At 40.9% G+C, this 22,298-nt stretch overlaps 2 protein-coding genes across 2 annotated transcripts in view; both read left to right on the top strand.

Moving 5' to 3' along the window:
• Positions 1-3,905: 3,905 nt before the first annotated feature.
• On the top strand, positions 3,906-4,838 carry LOC309547514 (olfactory receptor 1f45-like; the record flags this gene model as incomplete). Its single annotated transcript, XM_082247384.1, has 1 exon — positions 3,906-4,838. One exon carries the CDS (start codon positions 3,906-3,908, stop codon positions 4,836-4,838), a length of 933 nt encoding a protein of 310 aa, XP_082103510.1.
• A 14,148-nt stretch (positions 4,839-18,986) lies between these two features.
• Positions 18,987-22,298, top strand: part of LOC309548310 (olfactory receptor 1G1-like) — a gene marked incomplete at both ends in the record, with an annotated part of 62,467 nt that continues 59,155 nt past the window's right edge. The window contains one exon of the mRNA XM_082248249.1: positions 18,987-19,142. Within this exon, the coding sequence (XP_082104375.1) occupies positions 18,987-19,142 (156 nt within the window). The remainder of the gene's footprint in view (positions 19,143-22,298) is intronic.

Raw genomic sequence — 22,298 nt, 5'->3', positions numbered from 1 at the left:
AAAAAATCAATAAATTATATAACATAAACAACATGTGGTCAATCTCCAATTGGTATGTCTTCGTATCTTATAGGCTCTGCGTCCACTCGTCAGGAGCTGATTAAAAACTAAATCTGTAAATGTAAACCAATATTAAAGTACAACAATTTCAAATTCATAAAAGGAATAGAACAGATTGCTCCCATATAAATATAAAAATTCAACTACTTACTATGGTAACCCAATTACTTTTTGAGGACAAGGACCCACCGCAAATGCGACTGTCTAACCCGGGGCTGAGGCGGGTTATGGCCCAGGTCAAACATGAAGGGGAGAGGAGATGGAGGGGTAGCTGGAAAAGCCCCAATAATGGGGGAGACAAGGACGCCATAAGGTATACGGATAATGTGAAAACACAATGTGACCAATTGATCTGGAAAAAATAAATATTTTATATATAAATTAATTATATTGTATGATTATATCTATGAAAAAAATATATTATAATCATGTGAAGAAGGGAAAATGGTCATGTATATTTCGAAAGAAATATCAGAGGATCTACCAGTGTGTAAAAAGGTAAGTAAAAATACCCGATTTGTATCAAGTGATATTGAATGAGTGAGGAGTTCCACAGTAAGATAAATGAAGATGATCTTCAAAAAAAGGAAAAGAAATATTAAAAGAAATATTAAAACATCCCAAGTGCCCAACAAGTGCTGATACGCAGTTAAAAGGTGCAGAAGGTATAACACGTGAAACTTACTGAGGATAGAGTAAGTTTCACGTGTTATACCTTCTGCACCTTTTAACTGCGTATCAGCACCTGTTGGGCACTTGGCATGTTTTAATATTTCTTTTAATATTTCTTTTCCTTTTCAACCAACTGTGAAAAGTGAGAAGAAGAACAGATGGCGTTCTGGCCCCTCTCAACTCGAGAACCCCACTGACCGAGGCAAGGTCCCGCCAAGGCCATGTGGATGCAATAAATCGGGTCAGGGAGTGGTGATCTCATGTCCGGAACACTGCGCCGGAGACGGGACACACCAGCCCGACCGAGGCATCAAGGAGATGGTTAAAGTTTCTCCAGCAACGCGATACAATGGATCGCAGGAGAGGCAACAAATCATGGCGCCGATGCACATTGTGACCACAACCCACCCACATCCCGGATGAAAACAGAGACGGGGCGGGGGAGGGTGTGCCAGATACTACATCGCAACCCTGGGAGATAACAGGCTGGGGAGGGATGAAAGCCTCCCTAGATAGATGGTTGTCAGGATCAAACTTATGAAATATCAAAAAAATAAATAATAATAAATAGATAATAAAAAATGTATCTTAAAGAAAAATCAAAAATATTATTGGTATTTAACAAAGTAAAGGAAGGAGCAAGGTGTTGTATGTTCCTATTAGCTACACAGCAGATCATGGGAGATACGGGTGACTTCCACCCAATTAATACAAGCAAAGAGAGGGGCATTGTAAGTCAGTGTATGCTGTTGCTGAGACTGTCTGTGACTATCGTACTGTTTCGTAACACCACTTCAGATTTTTAAAGTGTATCTTTGGACATAATGTAAAATCATATGTTCATTTGTAATTGTATTTCAATTATTTTAGCCTACTTCTATAATTCTGATTGATCTTGAAGCTTGTACACTTATTATGTGAAGACCCCCACACATTTACTTCCTTGACTTCCGGGAAACAAAGTCACTAGGCCCTGTGGGTAGGCACTGCTGTGTCACAAACTTCACAGAGCCTGCATTCTGTTCTAGAGAGACGGTGAGAGAAGGAGTTTTAGGAGGCGGTGTCAGTACAGGAATCACTGCTTGCAGACAGCATGGTGTCATGGGATATGTAGTCTTTAGAAATGGAGGAGAAGCTGGAAAGCATGCAGGGAAACCAGAGCGTTTTGGAAAGAATACACATTTCTATAAAAGCGGTCAAGCTGAGTACTCACATACCAGCAATCAAAAGCACCAAACGCTCAGACTTATTGGTCAGGTCCAGGTCAGCCCAGCGGCAGCGGAATATGTAAGGGTTTAGAACCACCAAGCTAAAGGTACCTGTTGGACTCTCTAAAGTCCTTCTATAATGCAACCATTGCCCGGCTTATGTGGTCATTGTCTCAAGCCTAATGCACTGTGACGAGTGTTCTTACTATCTAAGAATATAACAGAAGGAGGGAGGTCACAGCCAACGACCACAGAATAACATGCTAGTTACATTACAGAGATTCTTGGGCTTCAGGTGTCCCCAGGCACTTTCTTGTACTTCAGAACTTGGAAGTACCTGCAGTTCGGATGACTTGAAGTGTAATTTTTGTTTTTGGTCCATAACTTTACTTTAATGTCACTGCATAAGGCACAAATATGATGTCATCATTAGGGTTGAGCGAACTTTTCAAAAGTTTGGTTCGACCAGAACACCCGAACTTCCCGAAAGTTCGGCCCGGATTTCAGAATCCTATTGAAATCAATGGGACCCGACCTTCGGTAATCAAAAAACACCATTTTGAAGCCCTAAAACCCAATAAATGCCCCTAAAAAGTGCCTGGGGTTCTGGGTCATGCCCCAGGGACTATTAATCACACAAAAAAAGTTCTTAAAAATTGTAATTTTTGAAAGAGAGCCAATTATTGAATAAATTATTGAAAAAAAAAAATGAGATTTCTTTGGATTTAGTGTCTGGGGGGTCTAAAAAGTGTACTTGTGAAGTTTCAGCTCTGTAGCATGTCCAGAACCAGAAAAAAAAAAAGTTTGTTTGTATTAGAATTAATATAGAACAGGTTAGTAGCTTCGCTACTTTTACACCCGGCTTTTTGTTGCAGGCGTTTTATTGGGCTTTTTTTGAGGACATGTTTGGAGTCAGGCATGACATCAGAACTTCTGTGTAAGGGTATATATATACACACACATGTATGTATATATACACATACACATATATAGGTGTGAAAGTAGCAGAAACCTATGCTTGCGCTAATGAAATAATTGACAGGCATATGGCTTCTCTGCTATAACACCTATATGTGTGTATGTGTATAAATACATATAAGTGTGTGTGTATATATACCCCTATACAGAAGTTCAGATGTTATGCCTGCCTCCAAAGACCCCCAAAAAATGCCCAAAAAAACGCCTGCTACAAAAACACACCTGGGTGTTTTTGTAGCAGGCGTTTTTTTGGGAATTTTTTGGGAAAAGGTAGTGGAAAATAGTACCCTAACTACACTAGATATCCCTTTCCTCGCACTAATAATTGCTAAATGACACTTTGAGAGCAGAAGTAACAGAACTGCTTCCACTCTCTTCCACGTCCCTGTATTACAATGCTAGAGATTTGGCGGGGCTATCTTATATACTGGGGGGCATATTCACTAATGATTGGCCTCTGGACCCCCTCGTCACTCCAATCACATTCCTAGCATTCTCCTGCCCCCTCAATTGGCTTTTACTGATGGTTCTGGTCCAATCACGGGGTTTTAAAGCCCAGTTCCTGTCCCATTGCATTTTGGTCGGTTCTGGTTGCCGAATTCCCAACTTTTTCAGCAAAAAGTTCGGAATTCGGCCGAATTTCGAACAGTCAATGTTCGGGTCGAACCGATGGTCGACCCGAACCGTTCGATCATCCCTACTTGGAAGTACCTGCAGTTTGGATGACTTGAAGTGTAATTTTTGTTTTTGGTTTATAAGTGCATAAGGCACAAATATGATGTTATCTTGTGTATACATTTTCCAAAGAAAAACTGCGCCTTGCTGATAATTGTTTCAAAAGTGTTTAATGCATTTAAAAAGAGTAAAATAAAAAAAGTCATAAAATACTGTACCCGATGTCTATTGTCAGGAATGGCAGAGAAATCTGCAACTACATCAACAAGTAGAATCGGATATCATCACAAAGAACGTTTTAGATCATAACTGATGGAAACAGTAAATCTTACCTCCAACTTTATTCTTCTGGCCTTCTCAGACCTTCACTACAACCATGCTGTTCTCTTCTCTATCATTCTGGTAATTTACACTCTCACATGGACTGCTAACTTACTTTTAATAAGTTCTATTATACTTTCTTCACAGTTGCACACACCAATGTACTTTTTCTTAGGGAACCTGTCCGCAGTGGACATCTCTTTCTCTACAGTGACCGTTCCCAAGCTTCTGTCCTGCATTCTTCGAGGCGAAACCTCCATCTCCTTTCTTGGCTGTTTCCTGCAGATGTACTTCTGTGTGATTCTGGGCACCACTGAGAGTTTTCTCCTGTCAGTCATGGCATTTGATCGATATTTGGCTATTTGCGTTCCCTTACACTACGTATCATTGATGAATAATAAGGTTATGCTCATGATGAATATCAGTTGCTGGATGGCATCATTTCTGCATTCATTGTTGCACACCTGTGCTCTGTCACAATTAAAATACTGCGAGGACAGACTGATCCCCCACTTCTTCTGTGATGTGACATCACTCCTCAAACTGTCCTGCTCCAGTACTACATTAGCTGAGCTCCTGATGTACACCGAAGGTTCTATGGTTATTACTATTCCGTTCCTCCTGATACTTGTTTCCTATGTGCTCATTGCATGGACTATAGTGAAAATAAGGAACAGCGGTAGCCGAAGCAAAGCCTTTTCCTCCTGTTCTTCTCATCTCATGGTCATATCCTTGTTCTATGGCACCATAATATTCATTTACATCCGCCCATCATCAAACTATTCCTCCCAGTATGATCGCATAGTTAGCATGGCCTACACTATCATTACTCCTATGTTAAATGCTTTTATTTACAGCCTAAGGAACCAAGATGTAAAACATTCTATGAAGAAACTCATCATGCAATGCTTTACTCACAGCTAAGCTAAAAAAAAAAAAAAAATATTAATAATAATGAACATAAAAAAAGTCCACAGGCGTAATGTAATAATAATCCAATGGGTGTCACTAACATAAAAAGTCTACAGGTGTAGTATAATAGTCCGGATAAGTGTTGCTACCATCCACCACCTTGGAATGTGATCCTGAGTGTGAACACTGCCACCAAATAGTTGAAAAACTCCCTTACCAAATCATATGGACCTCTCATTACAGAAGTGCTTGTGGCTCCATACCCAAACCAGGGCCTTTGGTACATCAACAGAGGTCTTCCAAAATGACTCACCACCCCCTAGTGCCCACCTGACAAAAGTGAGTACACCCCTAACATTTTTATAAATATTTTATTATATCTTTTCATGTGACAACACTGAATAAATGACACTTTGCTACAATGTAAAGTAATGAGTGTACCGCTTGTATGAGTGTAAATTTACTGTCCCCTCAAAATAACTCAACACAGCCATTAATGTCTAAACCGCTAGCAACAAAAGTGAGTACACCCATAAATTAAAATGTCCAAATTGGGCCCAATTAGCCATTTTCCCTCCCCGGTGTCATGTGACTCATTAGTGTTACAAGGTCTCAGGTGTGAATGGGGAGCAGGTGTGTTAAATTTGGTGTTATCGCTCTCACTCTCTCATACTGGTCACTGGAAGTTCAACATGGCACCTCATAGCAAAGAACTCTCTGAAGATCTGAAAAAAAGAACTGTTGCTCTACATAAAGATGGCCTAGGCTATTAGAAGATTGCCATGGCCCTGCAACTGAGCTGCAGCATGGTGGCCAAGACCATACAGTGGTGTAACAGGACAGGTCCTACTCAGAACAGGGCTCACCATGGTCAACTAAAGAAGTTGAGTGCACGTGCTCAGCATCATATCCAGAGGCTGTCTTTGGGAAATAGACATATGGATGCTGCCAGCATTTCTGGGGAGGTTAAAGGGGTGGGGGGGGGGGTCAGCCTGTCAGTGCTTAGACCATACACCACACACTGCATCAAATTGGCCTGCATGGCTGTAGTCCCAGAAGGAAGCCTCTTCTAAAGATGATGCATAACAAAGCCCGCAAACAGTTTGCTGAAAATAAGCAGACTAAGGAAATGGAGTACTGGAACCATGTCCTGTGATCTGATGAGACAAAGATAAACTTATTTGGTTCAAATGGTGTCAAGTATGTGTGGCGGCAAGCAGATGAGCAGTACAAAGACAAGTGTGTCTTGCCTACAGTCAAGTCTGGTGGTGGGAGTGTCATGGTCTGGGGCTGCATGAGTGCTGCAGGTACTGGGGAGCTACAGTTCATTGAGGGAACCATGAATGCAAACATGTACTGTGACATACTGAAGCATAGCATGATCCCCTACCTTCGGAGACTGGGCCGCAGGACAGTATTAAAACATGCGAACAACCTCAAACACATCTTCAAGATGACCACTGCCTTGCTAAAGAAGCTGAGAATAAAGGTGATGGACTGGCCAAGCCTGTCTCCAGACCTAAACCCTATTGAGCATCTGTGGGGCATCCTCAAACAGAAGCTGGAGGAGCGGAAGGTCTCTAACATCCACCAGCTCCGCGATGTCATCATGGAGGAGTGGAAGAGGACTCCAGTGGCAACCTGTGAAGCTCTGGTGAACTCCATGCCCAAGAGGGTTAAGGCAGTGCTGGAAAATAATGGTGGCCACACAAAATATTGACACTTTGGGCCCAATTTTCACATTTTCACGTAGGGGTGTACTCACTTTTGTTGCCAGCGGTTTAGACATTATTGGCTGTGTGTTGAGTTATTTTGAGGGGACAGCAAATTTACACTGTTATACAAGCTGTACACTCACTACTTTACATTGTAGCAAAGTGTCATTTCTTCAGTGTTGTCACATGAAAAGATAGAATAAAATATTTACAAAATGAGAGGGGTGTACTCACTTTAGGTGTAATTGTGCAAATGATGATGATTTTGAATATAAAGTTGTGGCCCTTGTATTCTTTTCCTTAATGAATGTCTTTTCCTCTGGCACTCACTGCCTCTTTATATCAAAAGTAGAATTCCACTTCTAGGCTGTTCTCAGTTCCTTCAGAGACTAACATTTTCAGGATTTCTTTATCTTCAACCGTTGACAGATTCTGGTGGCAGCTTTCCATCTCTGAACTTGTTTATTTTATTGAAAAGGATTTGGGGATTAACCATAATCAAATTACTTTTTGCATCTGCAAGATGGCCTCTGTAAAACCTTCCTGCCCATCCAAACATTAACCACTTTGCCATTGCTCACTAGAGCTCTACTGCGGCAAAGTGGTTCGTTATCGTCTGGCGACGTAGACCTACGTCGCCAGACACTCCCCTTTCTCGGCAGCCGTCGGAGGCTCACTCCCGCTGTATTCAGTCACAGCGGGAGTCGGGCCAGGGGAGGAGCGGTGGCGATCGCCGCTGCTCTTCCCCGATCATTGGGGAATCGAGTCTGGAGATCCGCCCGCTTGTGTAAACAAAGCAGGCGGATCTCCTAAGTGACAGGCAGGGTCAGATTGCAGGGTTCAGCATAGCTGAACCTGCGATCTGTCCCTATGTCACTCAGTCACCTCCCCCCACACATGTCAGTAAGCACCAGGCATACATTAACCCCTCCCTCTCCAATAAAGTTAACCCCTTCTCTGCCAGTGTCATTTTTACAGTAACAGTGCATATTTATAGCACTGATTACTGTAGTTATGTCACTGGTACCCCCGAAAGTGTCAAAAATGTCAGTCAAGGGTCCGATCTGTCTGCCGCAATGTCGCAGTCCGGCAAAAAAAATCACAGATCGCCGCCATTACTCGTTAAAAAAAAAAACACCAAAAATTACAGAAATCTTTCCCTTAGTTAGTAAACGCAATAACTTTTGCGCAAACCAATCAAAATACGCTTATTGTGATTTTTTTTTACCAAACATAGGTAGCAGAAAACAAATTGGCCAAAAATTAAAAAAATATTTGATTTTTACATTTTTTTTTGGGGGGGGGGGGGGATTTCATATTACGCTCTTTTTTTGTTTATAGCGCAAAAAGTAAAAATCGCACAGGTAATCAAATACCACCAAAATAAAGCTCTATTTGTGGTAAAAAAAGGACGTAAATGTATTTCGTTTTGGTATGGCATTGCATGACCGCGCAATTGTCAGTTAAAGTCGCACAGTGCCGAATCGCAAAAAGTGGCCCAGACGTAAGACAGCAAAATCCTCCGGTGGTAAAGTGGTAAAGTTGAATTTCAAAATGGATGTTGTACTGCACTGATGACAATATTTAAAAAAAAAAATTGTAAAAAAAAGGGCCCAAATTTTATATAATTTCTTTATTTTCCAAAAAATTTTGACAAAAAAATTACAAGTTCAAAAAACTTGCGCTGCCTCTTACTAATTTTCTTGGGCTGTCTACTTTCCAAAAGGGGTCATCTGGGGGATACTTGTACTGTCCTGGCATTTAAGAGCCGTCAGTACATCAGGAGTAATCAATTTTCAAATATATATGCCATAGTTTGTGGACTCTATCACCTTCACAAATACTAAATAAAGTAATATACACCCATTTGGGTTATTTTTACCAAAAGACATGTATCAGACTACATTTTGGCCTAAATTTATGAAGAAAGATAATTTGTTTGCCAAATTTTAGAAACGAAGAAAACATGATTTTTTTCAAAATGTCCCGTATTTCTGCATTTATATAGCAAAAAAAAAAACAGTGGTGATCAAATACCACAAAAGAAAGCTCTATTTTTTTGAAAAAAAAATGGAATTAATTTAATTTGGGTACAGTGTTGTATGACCGAGCAATTGCCAGTTAAAGTAGCGCAGTGCTGAATAGCAAAAAATATTCTGGCCATTAGAGGGTAAAACCTTTCAGAGGTCATGTGGTTAATCATGCTTAAATTAAAATATTAAAAATGCAAAAAATCCCTTAAATTACATGTCTGGGGGATGCCCTGAACCTGCCTGTGAAGCAGCACATCTGTATCATGTATACAACCTGCTACAGCAAAAATAATATTTAAGGGAAAAAAATGCAATTTAAATGGTTGGTAAATGACTGTCTGTAAACAAAGCAGCTGGGGGGTTCCTTTCATCTTTACAAGACCCTTATCCTAGAAGAATCCCCAGCTGACAACTGAATGGGCCAGGCAGGGATGAATTATGGTTGTTAGGATGCCGCCGGCTGCCAGCTTCATAACAACCAGCCAGAGGGGAAGCGGTCACATATAGCTGCAGTAGCAATACTGCTACTTAGCGTATCACTTCCTTCATATGCTAAAGGTTTGACTTCTCCAAACATACAATTTTTTGCCCCTTTTTCAAACATTCCAACCAGATTTAGCCTGACCTACAACTGAACCCACACAGTTACCCAGACTCACTTAAGCTACCTTGAGTCAGATACATTTTCTTAACAATTTTGTACACTAGAGGGTGCTAGACCTAAACTGCTAATACAAAAGATATCTAAAATGCCTTTGTATGCTGTGGCATTAGCACTGAAAACACCGGAACGCAATCATTTGGAGAGATGATCACACAAGTTTCACTTTTCTGAAGAAAAAATAAACCATGATAATTTGTAATATAAAAAAGTATGTATATATATATATATATATATATATATATATATATATATATATATATATATATACACTGTTTATAAAGTTGATAGGAACACTTTTTAATCAGAGTATAGCATCAAGTCAAGTAAACTCCTGGGAAATTGATCTGGTCAGTTAAGTAGCAGAGGAGGTTGTTAATCAGTTTCAGCTGCTTTGGTGTTAATGAGATTAACAACAGGTGAACTAGATGGGCAATAATGAGACAACCCCCAAAACAGGAACAGGTGGAGGCCACCAACATTTTTTCCCTACTCATCTTTTCTGACTTTTCTTCACTAGTTTTGCATTTGGCTAGGGTCAGTGTCACTACTGACAGCATGAGGCGATACCTGGACCCTATAGAGGTTGCACAGGCAGTCCAACTCCTCCAGGATGGCATATCAATTCATGCCATTGCCAGAAGGTTTGCTGTGACTCCCAGAACAGTCTCAAGAGCATGGAAGAGATTCCAAGAGACAGGCAGTTACTCTAGGAGAGCTGGACAGGGCAGTAGAAAGTCCTTAACCCATCAGCAGGACCGGTATCTGCTCCTTTGTGCAAGGAGAAACAGGATGAGCACTGCCAGAGCCCTAAAAAATGACCTCCAGCAGGCCACTGGTGTGAATGTCTCTGACCAAACAATCAGAAACAGACTTCATGAGGGGGACCTGAGGGCCCGGCGTCCTCTAGTGGGCTCTGTGCTCACTGCCCGGCACCGTGGAGTTTGATTGGCATTTGCCATTGAACACCAGAATTGGCAGGTCCACCAAGAGCAGTTTCACCCTGAGCACATGTGACAAACATGAAAGGGACTGGAGAAGCCATGGAGAACCTTATGCTGCCTGTAACATCGTTCAGTATGACTGGTTTGGTGGTGGGTCAGTGATGGTCTAGGAAGGATTATCCATGGAGGGAAGCACAGACCTCTACAGGCTAGACAATGGCTAGACAATGGCACCCTGACTGCCATTAGGTATTGGGATGAAATCCTTGGACCCATTGTCAGACCCTATGCTGGTGCAGTAGGTCTTGGGCTCCTCCAGGTGCACAACAATGCAAGAGTATGCAGCCTGTTCCTGGAGAATGAAGGAATTGATACCACTGAATGGCCCCCACGCTCGTCTGACCTAAATCCAATAGAACACCTCTGGGACATTATGTTTCGGTCCATCAGATGCCGCCAGGTTGCACCTCAGTCTGTTCAGGAGCTCAGTGATGTCCTGGTCCAGATCTGGGAGGAAATACCCCAGGACACCATCCGTCATTTTATTAGGAGCATGCCCCAACATACTGAGGACCATTTTGAGTTGCTGCAATGATATTTCAGCAAAATTGACTAGCCTGCTGCATCGTTTTTTCACTTTGATTTTCGGGGTGTCTTTGAATTCAGCCCTCTGTAGGGTGATAATTCTCATTTCCATTAAACGATGTCGCATTCTTTCCTTCCTAACACATTACCCAGTCCATACCAGTATAGATCCTAACACATTACCCAGTCAATATCAGTATAGATCCTAACACATCACCCAGTCCATACCAGTATAGATCCTAACATTACCCAGTCCATACCAGTATAGATCCTAACACATTACCCAGTCCATACCTGTATAGATCCTAACACATTACCCAGTCCATACCAGTATAGATCATAACACATTACCCAGTCCATACCAGTATAGATCTTAACACATTACCCAGTCCATACCAGTATAGATCCAAACACATTACCCAATCCATACCAGTATAGATCTTAACACATTACCCAGTCCATACCAGTATAGATCCTAACACATAACCCAGTCCATACCAGTATAGATCCTAACACATTACCCAGCCCATACCAGTATAGATCCTAACACATTACCCAGTCCATACCGGTATAAATCCTAACAATTACCCAGTCCATATCGGTATAGATCCTAACACATTACCCAGTCCATACCAGTATAGATCCTAACACAATACCCAATCAGGACCAGTATAGATCTTAACACAATACCCAGTCCATACCAGTATAGATCTTAACACATTACCCAGTCCATACCAGTTAGGATCCTAACACATTACCCAGTCCATACTAGTATAGATCCTAACACATTAACCAGTCCATACCAGTATAGATCCTAACACATTACCAAGTCCATATCAGTATAGATCCTAACACATTACCCAGTCCATACCAGTATAGATCCTAACACATTACCCAGTCCATACCGGTATAGATCCTAACACATTACCCAGTCCATACCAGTATAGATCCTAACCCATTACCCAGTCCATACCAGTATAGATCCTAACACATTACCCAGTTCATACCAGTATAGATCCTAACACATTACCCAGTCCATATCAGTATAGATCTTAACACATTACCCAGTCCATACCAGTATAGATCCTAACACATTACCCAGTCCATACCAGTTAGGATCCTAACACATTACCCAGTCCATACTAGTGTAGACCCTAACACATTAACCAGTCCATACCAGTATAGATCCTAACACATTACCCAGTCCATACCAGTATAGATCCTAACACATTACCCAGTCCATACCAGTATAGATCCTAACACATTACCCAGTCCATACCGGTATAGATCCTAACACATTACCCAGTCCATACCAGTATAGATCCTAACCCATTACCCAGTCCATACCAGTATAGATCCTAACACATTACCCAGTCCATATCAGTATAGATCTTAACACATTACCCAGTCCATACCAGTATAGATCCTAACACATTACCCAGTCCATATCAGTATAGATCCTAACACATTACCCAGTCCATACCAGTATAGATCCTAACACATTACCAGATAGATAGATAGATAGATAGATAGATAGATAGATAGATAGATAGATAGATAGATAGATAGATAGATAGATAGATAGATAGATAGATAGATAGATAGATAGATAGATAGATAGATAGATAGATAGATAGATAGATAGATAGATAGATAGATAGATAGATAGATAGATAGATAAGGGAAATGAAATTATTATTATTTTTAGTATTCATAACAATCCTCCTTGATCAGCATGGTAGCAAAAACACAAGAGAATTCTAAAAACATAACTAAGAAAAGCAACATTCCCGTGTGACTTCCAGTGCTCTGAAATGAAGAAGCCATGTATTATATATGGTATATGGAGAGCTGCCCATGACTAGCAGATCTCTGTCTTGCTCTAGGATATGGTAAGTGACACTGGGAATCCAATATAGGTTTAAAGAATGGATGCATTATGTATTAGTCTCTCCCGGTAGAATTCTACTGCTAGTATGTAACAAAATACATAAAACATGTAAAAAAGCACAGAACAATTTTATGGCATATTTATGGAAGCACAATGATCTTCTGTTGGTTCACCTCACATAGTAAAAAGACATACAACAACATTTTTCTGAGCCCAGAGCGTCTTCCAGGCATTTATCACAGGACGGAAGGAAGGATTGGGAGACAAGGATTTTTTGGCACAACAAGGTTACTAAAATTAATTTTTATTCATGAATTCATATAAAATCAGGGGAGTACACTCAATATAAAAAGATGACCTTATATAAGGCCCAAAATTTTTTTTACATTTATGTAGCAGTTTACTTAGATATTAATTCCATACAGAGTATACAGAGAGAATTGCAAAGCTATATATAAGCAAATACTTCACATCAGAAGGATCTTGACGAAGGGTGACAGAAAATAGGGACTGCCGTCCAACCAGATCAGCTGTTCAATTGTTCATAGATAAATATTCAACATTGCTCAACATGTTTCGCCTTTTTTTTTTTTTTAAAAGCTTCATCTGGAGCGTTTTATTGAAGTACTCTGTATAGTATTGTAAAACAGGACATACGCATCAGCGGAAGCCTGGCTGGCTTCGATAGACCAAGCAACAATAAATTACTTTGGCTTGAGTCCAAACTGGAAACACATCCAGTGGGTACATCCATACACTCCTGAACAGATATCCACAGATCCCTCCCCGGATGGGGAACCGCCACTATTGACGCCAATCAGGCTTCCGTTAACCTTTAGTTGTTACAATTCCAATGGTCTCTATCTTCTACTAAATACATGATCCATACTCCTGAAACCCACGATACCCTCCTCGTTAGTTACGAATGACGCTGATGCGTATGTCCTGTTTTACAATACTATACAGAGTACCTCACTAAAACGCTCCAGATGAAGCTTTTAAAAAAAAAAAAGGCGAAACATGTTGAGCAATGTTGAATATTTATCTATGAACAATTGAATACAGCATTAGCTGATCTGGTTGGACGGCAGTCCCTATTTTCTGTCACCCTTCGTCAAGATCCTTCTGATGTGCAGTATTTGCTTATATATAGCTTTGCAATTCTCTCTGTATACTCTGTATGGAATTAATATCTAAGTAAACTGCTACATAAATGTAAAAAAATTTTTGGGACTTATATAAGGTCATCTTTTTATATTGAGTGTACTCCCCTGATTTTATATGAATTCATGAATAAAAATTAATTTTAGTAACCTTGTTGTGCCAAAAAATCCTTGTCTCCCAATCCTTCCTTCTTTCAAATATATTAAGGATTTGGCACTATCAGTATATTTCTCATATGCTCAGATTGCTGCTATCTGAGTGCATATTCCCTTCATTATTTATCACAGGACAGTTTTGTCCAAACTTAATAAAAATAAATAAATAATAATTAAAAAAACCCCCCCAAAAAAACCAGTTCAATACAAAACCACTTTAACCACTTTACCACCGGAGGATTTTGCTGTCTTCCGTCCAGGCCACTTTTTGCGATTCGGCGCTGTGCGACTTCAACTGACAATTGCGCGGTCGTGCGACGCCGTACCCAAACGAAATTTACGTCCTTTTTTTCCCACAAACAGAGCTTTCTTTTGGTGGTATTTGATCACCTGTGCGATTTTTACTTTTTGCGCTATAAACAAAAAAAGAGCGTTTATTTTGAAAAAATAACAATATTTTTAACATTTTTTTATATGAAATTCCCCCCAAAAAAGATGTAAAAACCAATTTTTTAAAAAATTTTTGGCCAATTTGTTTTCTGCTACCTATGTTTGGTAAAAAAAAATCACAATAAGCGTATTTTGATTGGTTTGCGCAAAAGTTATTGCGTTTACTAACAAAGGGAAAGATTTTTGTCATTTTTGGTGTTTTTTTTTTTTAACGCGTAATGGCGGCGATCTGCGATTTTTTTTGTGGGACTGCGACATTGCGGCGGACAGATCGGACCCTTGACTGACATTTTTGACACTTTTGGGGTTACCAGTGACATTACTGCAGTAATCAGTGCTATACATATGCACTGTTACTGTAAAAATGACACTGGCAGGGAAGGGGTTAATTTTATTGGAGAGGGAGGGGTTAATGTATGCCTGGTGCTTACTGACGTGTAGGGGGGGAGGGGCCTGAGTGAGTCATGGACAGATCGGATGTCCAGCTATGCTGAACAGTCCGATCTGTCACTCCCTGTCACTATGGAGATCCGCCCGCTGTGTTTACACACAGCGGGCGGATCTCCACACTAGATCCCCGGCGATCGGGGCAGAGCAGCGGCGATCGCCGCTGCTCCTCCCCTGGCCCGACTCCCGCTGTGAATGAAAACAGCGGGAGCGAGCCTCCGGCGGCGCGCAAGCGCCGCCCAGAAGGGGGAGTGTCTGACGACGTTAATACTACGTCGTCAGACGATAACGAACCACTTTGCCGCAGTACTATTACCGTACTCGGTCGGCAAGTGGTTAACAACTTCAATACTGGGCTATTTTACCTCCTTCCTGCCCAGGCCAATTTTCAGCGCTGTCGCACTTTGAATGACAATTGCGCGATCATGCAACACTGTAACTAGATTTTTATCATTTTGTTCACACACATAGATCTTTCTGTTGGTGGTATTTAATCACCAATGGGTTTTTTACTTTTTGCTGAATAAATGATAAAAGACTGAAAATTTTGATCACCAGTGCACCAGGGCAGTACAGCACTATCATATAATGGGTGTGGCAGTAATCAAGAATACTGACTGGTGACAGTACAAAAAAAAAAAAAACATTAAAAAAAAAATATTTTATTTTTTACGTTTTTTTTTTTAATTGTTTCAAATTATTTTATTTTACAATTTTTTTAGAATTATTTATTACAATGTTTAAATATTATTATTTTTTTACAATTTGTTATTTTTTTTTTTTACAGGACAGGGAAGCTTGCAGCACAGGATCGGTGTCAGAGAAGCAATTACAGGAATGATGCCCTGTGTCTGTGTCTCTCCCCGCAGCAGCTGAAAGCTGGCAAGAGGGGGAGAAATTGGCTTTCAGCTGCTGCAGAGAGCCATACAGGTCTGTAATTTCCCCTCTGCCCGACTGCACCTATTCCCAATGCTGTTAGGCCCCCCTCTGTGCCCGGGCCCTCTACAGGAGGACTGGTGGTCCCCCCCATCACAGTATGTAGGCAAAGAAGAAATAAACAATGATTAAGCAAAAAGTGATTGGTTAAACTGCTTTTTGTTACTACTACATTTCATTTTTACTAGCTTTTCAAAAATTACAAATTACATTTTTAAGAAGTAGGATGAATGGTGCTTTAAAAAAATGTTTATATATAACACCTATTTTTTTTTTTATAGTTGTCTGCACATCAAAACAAATTGAGGGACAACTGATATAGTTCCAAAGGAGGGTCAGTCCTTCAAAAATGAAGGTAATTTGGGAGTTTCTGGGATGGGACAGAGAGAGGAATAGTATTATTTGGGATTAAATTAAATATTTAAGAAGTAGGATGAATGGTTTGGTGCTTTAAAAAAAAAACTTTTATATACAACCCCTAATTTTTTATAGTTGTCTGCACTAGGTATGATCGAACTTTTGAAAAGTTTGGTTCGACCAGAACACCCGAACTTCCCGAAAGTTCGGGTCTGGATTCCAGAACCCCATTGAAATCAATGGGACCCGAACTTCGGTAATCAAAAAACACCATTTTGAAGCCCTAAAACCCAATGAATGCCCCTAAAACGTGCCTAGGGTTCTGGGTCATGCCCCAGGGACTATTAATCACACAAAAAAAGTTCTTAAAAATTGTCGTTTTTAATAGAGAGCCAATTATTGAAAAAATTATTGAAAAAAAAATTAGATTTCTTTGGATTTAGTGTCTGGGGGGGGGGTCTAAAAAGTGTACATGTGAAGTTTCAGCTCTGTAGCATGTCCAGAACCAGAAAAAAAAAAGATTGTTTGTCTTAGAATTGCAGTAGAGCAGGGTAGTGGCTCCGCTATTTTCACACCTGGCCGTTTTTGTTGCAGGCGTTTATTGGGCTTTATTGTGGACGTCTTTGGAGGCAGGCATGACATCTGAACTTCTGTGTAGGGGTATATATATACACACACATGTATGTATATATACACATGCACACATATATAGGTGTGAAAGTAGCAGAGCCCTATGCCTGCAAATAATTTCATTAGCATAGGGTTCCGCTACTTTCACACCTATATGTGTGTGTGTGTGTGTGTATATATACCCCTACACAGAAGTTCAGATGTCATGCCTGCCTCCAAAGACATCCACAAAAAAGCCCAATAAACGCCTGCAACAAAAACGGCCAGGTGTGACTGGAGCGGAGCCATATCCTGCTCTACTGCAATTCTAAGACAAACAATCTTTTTTCTATGGTGGTCACCCTGACATGGAAGAGTTTGGTCACCCTGCCATAGCAGTCAGAGTCAGTTCACCCTACACTACACTACAGTCACCCTGACACTTAACACTTTCACTACAGAAACTAGATTATTAAGCCCCGGTTCACACTTGTGCGTGTGCCGGGTTCGCATGTCATGTCGGAGCGCACTGCTCCGACATTACATGCGATCAGCTGTGCGGTGCGAGTTTAGCCATACAAACTGTATGGCTATATTCGCATCGCTCCTGCAGCAAACACGCACAGGAGGCATTTTTGCAGCCGCATCAGGATCGGATCGCACAGCGGTTCACACTTGTGCGATCCGATCCTGTGCGAACTGCACGATCGCACTGCGATATGCGATCAAACTGGGGGTGTCGTTAAGATTACATTGACACCCCCAGCGTATCGCATATGGCAGTGTGAACTGCCGGGGGTGCGTGTGCGATGCGGGAACAGGCTGCGAGTTCGCAGCCTTCCCGCATCGCATCAGTGTGAACCGGACCTAAATCTAACTATAGTTAAAAATAGTATCCTAACTACACTAGATATCCCTTTCCTCACACTAATAATTGCTAAATGACACTTTTGAAGCAGGAGTAACAGAACTGCTTCCACTCTCTTCCACAGCCCCTGTATTACAGTGCTATAGATTTGGCGGGGCTATCTTATATACTGGGGGGCGTATTCAATACTGATTGGCCTCTGGACCCCCTAGCAACTCCAATTGGATTTTACTGATGGTTCTGGTCCAATCACGGGCTTTTAAAGCCCAGTTCCTGTCCCATTGCATTTTGGACGGTTCTGGTTACCGAATTCCGAACTTTTTCCGCAAAAAGTTCGGAATTCGGCCGAATTTCGAACAGTCAATGTTCGATCATCCCTAGTCTGCACATCAAAACAAATTGAGGGACAACTGGTTTAGTTCCAAAGGAGGGCCAGTCTCTCAAAAATAATGGTCATTTGGGAGTTCCTGGGATGGGAGAGAGAGATGAATAGTATTATTTGGGATTCAATTGAATATTTAAGAAGTAGGATGAATGGTTTGGAGCTTTAAAATGTTTATATGTAACACCTATTTTTCTTTTTTTTTTATAGTTGTCTACACATCAAAAACAAAATGAGGGACAACTGATTTAGTTCCAAAGGAGGGTCAGTCTCTCAAAAATAAAGGTCATTTGGGACTGCTGAGAACATTAAAGATGTAGTCTCACTTGCCATGTCCAACCTCACAGCTTTCCTTAGAATGTCTAAGGAGATAGGAAAAATACCATGTATTTTGTCCCCAGGGGAACAGGACACATTCATAAAAATGGAATTGAGATTTTTTTCTTGAAAGAGCAAATTGGGCGTCAGGAGCTCCCAGATAATAATTGGGTTCAGTGGCACTTAATTTTGTCCTGGGTTCACAAGGTCAATTTAATATCACTGCATAAGACACAAAAGGGTTGATTTGCTAAACTTGTAGAGTACAAAATCTGGTGCAGCTCTGCATAGAAACCAATCAGCTTCCAGGGTTTTTTTTTTTTTGTCAAATATAACAAGTTGAAGTTAGAAGCTGGTTGACTACCAAGCACAGCTCCACCAGAGTTTGCACTCTCCCGTTTTAGTAAATCCCCCCCAAAGACTAAAATCAGGAAAAAGGGGATTGGTTTTCAAAAGGAGCTGCTTGTGATTCATTGGGTAGATAGTTTGAAGAAAAAACAGCCATATAAACTATTGTTCATCATGTCCATTGTCAGGAATAGTGTATCAAGAAGAAAGAAAGGCGCAAATAAGTGAACAGATGGACTGGAAGAATTTGGTATCAAGTTTTAAATCATCATGAAGATTATTCTAGATCTTTTTTTGATGGAAAAAGTTAATCTAACCTCTGGTTTTGTTCTTCTGGGCTTCTCAGACCTTCACTACAACAATGCTGCTTTCTTCTCCACCATTCTGGTCATATATACCCTCACATGGACTTCTAACTTACTTTTAATAAGTTCTATTAAACGTTCTCCTCAGTTGCACACACCAATGTACTTTTTCTTAGGGAACCTATCAGTAGTTGACATCTTCTTCTCCACAGTGACCGTTCCCAAGCTTCTGTCCTGCATTTTACATGGAGGAACCTCAATCTCCTTCCATGGCTGTTTCCTGCAGATGTTTTTCTTCATTCTTTTGGGCTCCACCGAGAGTTTTCTTCTGTCAGTCATGGCATTTGATCGATGTTTGGCTATTTGTTACCCCTTACGCTACACAATAATAATGAATGATAAGCTTTTGTTCATACTGAATGGTAGTTGCTGGGCGGCAGGATCTCTGCGTTCATTATTGCACACTTATAATATGTCACAATTAATCTACTGTAGGGACAGACTGCTCCCCCACTTCTTCTGTGATGCGACATCACTCCTCGGACTGTCCTGCTCCAGCACTGCACTAGAAGAGCTCTTTATTTACATCGAAGGTTCTATTGGTATTACTATTCCATTTCTTTTTGTAATCATCTCCTATGTGCTTATTGCAAGGGCTATCCTGAAAATGAAAAACAGGAGCAGCCACAGCAAAGCCTTTTCCTCCTGTTCTTCTCACCTCATTGTGATTTGCCTGTTCTATGGTACCGCTATTTTCATTTACTTCCGCCCACCATCAGACTACTCCTCCCAGTATGATCGCATTGTTAGCATGGCCTACACCATCATTACACCTATGCTGAATGCTTTTATTTACAGCCTAAGGAACCAAGATGTGAAACAGGCTTTGAAGAAACTCATAATGCAATGCTTTTCAAATGAATGACCCCTCTGCTCACGTTCTGCTCGTACCTCTGTACGATGGACTCTGTATTTGAAGATGCAGCAATCACCCCTGGAGGGGCTGATGAGAATACTCCCACGTCTCCCTTGGTAGTACCAAGGCTGCAAATCACAATCATAGTTCCATGCAGGCCTACAATACAGGATCAGTCTAGGGGATGTATTTTTAGAATTTATTGCTGAATACCTTGAAACAGGAGAGGGGTTCAGGGACTCAGGATACTTCAAAACAATATCAGAAGTAACAGGAGGACAGCTTTTCACTAATCTTCAGCCTTTCCTAGAAGTAACAGGTGTCAGGATGTTTTGAATGATTAATCAAGTCAGCAATATCGATTTTTAAACCACTTACCCACTGGGCACTTATACGACCTTCCTAACCAAACCAACGACACACATTTTGAATGACAATTACTCAGTAATGCAACACTGTACCCATATGAAATATGTCCCTTTTTTTTCACACAAATAGAGTTTTCTTTTGGTGGTATTCAATCTTCGCTGTTTTTTTTTTTTTTTATTTTTTGCGCTATAAATGAAAAAAAAGACCAAAAATGTTGTACAATAATGAATTCTTCTTTGTTTTAGGTAATGCATTTTGCAAATTTAATACTTTTTCTTCATTAATTTTGGCCAAAAATTATACTGCTACATATTTGTGGTACAAAAACAAAAACAAATAAGTATATATTATTTGGTCTTTGTGAAGGTTATAGAGGCTACAAGCTACAGTGCCAGTCATTAAAAATTACAACACCTGATGTACTGGCGACCTATCTCATTTCTAACAAGCCAGGAAAGTACAAATACCCCCCCCCCCCCCCAAAAATGAAACCTTTTTGGAAAGAAGACATTCCATGGTATTTAGTAAGAGGCATGGTGATTTTTTTTGAAGTTGTAATTTTTTTCTCACAATTCTTTGCAAAATGAAGATCTTTTATTTCAAATTTTTTTATTTCACAAAATTGTCATATTATCAAGTTATTTCTCACACACTGTATAGGCATACTTGCAACTACACCCCAAAATAAATTCTGCTACTCCTCCTGAGTATGGCGATACCACATGTGTGAGACTTTTACACAGCCTGGCCACATACAGAGGCCCAACATCCAAGTAGCACCGCCATGCGTTCTAGGAGCATCAATGACACATATATATATTCCTGACAACTTATCGCATTTTTAAAGGCCTTAAAGCACCAGGACAGCTGATGAACACTGATGTGGCATGGAAGTGGCACAGATGAGCACTGATGTGGCAAGGATGTAGCATAGATGAGAAATTATGTGGCATAGATGCAGCACAGATGAGCACTGACTAGGCATGGATGTGGCATGGATAAGCACTGATGGGGCACAGATGTGGTATGAATGAGCACTGATGTGACACGGATGTGGTATGGATGAGCACTGATGTGGCACAGATGTGGCATGGATGGGCACTGATGTCTCAAGGATGAGGCACGAATGAGCACTGACATGGCATGCGTGAGCACAGATGAGACACTGATGGGCATGATTGAGGCACAGATGGGCATGGCATGATTAAGGCACGGATGGGCATGATTGAGGCACGGATGGGCACGATTGAGGCACGGATGAGGCACAGAGGGGCATGACTGAGACATGGATGGGCATGATTGAGGCACAGATGGGCATGATTGAGGCTCAAATTGGCATGAACGATGCATGATTGAGACACGGATGGGCATGATTGAGACACGGATGGGCATGATTGAGGCTCAACTTGGCATGAATGAGGCATGATTGAGGCACAGAAGAGGAAGGGGTGAGCAGTGCTGCAGTCTCCCTTCTCCCCTCACACACTGTATCGATCGGTGCGAGGAGAGAACTGAACCGGACATGCGCTGGTTTGTTGACAACATGATCCATCATTGGACAGAGTGATCGTGTGGTAAATGGCCACTGTCATTGGCCCTTTACCACGATCTGTGATGCACCGGGTCATGTAAACCGGTGAACAAGGACTCCTCCGTGTGTGGACCCAAGGGGGCCCATGGGAAGCGAGATTCTAGGAGCACGTCATTACATTGTACGCCCATTGTAAGCCGAGCGTGCTATAGCCATCATTCGGCTATGGCCCTGACGGCAAGTGGTTAATTTGTTGATATGCAACAGTGCTTCCAGCCTTCTGGTGTGGTAAATTAACATATCAAAAAATTAATAGATATAACCACACTGACTGATTCATTTCCTGAGTCTATTTACTCTCTGTAGAGATTTTTTGGCACAATACAATTATCAATGAAAGTATGGACCCTGTAACATTAACATAAATAACAATTTATGCCCTTTCAAGTCACTTAGGCAGGCCATATACGGTTCGAATCTTAGCTGAT

Source organism: Pelophylax lessonae (genome assembly GCF_965119305.1).
Source record: "Pelophylax lessonae genome assembly, chromosome: 2".
In the NCBI taxonomy this organism is placed as follows: domain Eukaryota; kingdom Metazoa; phylum Chordata; class Amphibia; order Anura; family Ranidae; genus Pelophylax; species Pelophylax lessonae.
The sequence above is the reverse complement of the archived record's forward strand: the minus strand, read 5'-3'. Positions and strand labels throughout refer to the sequence as shown.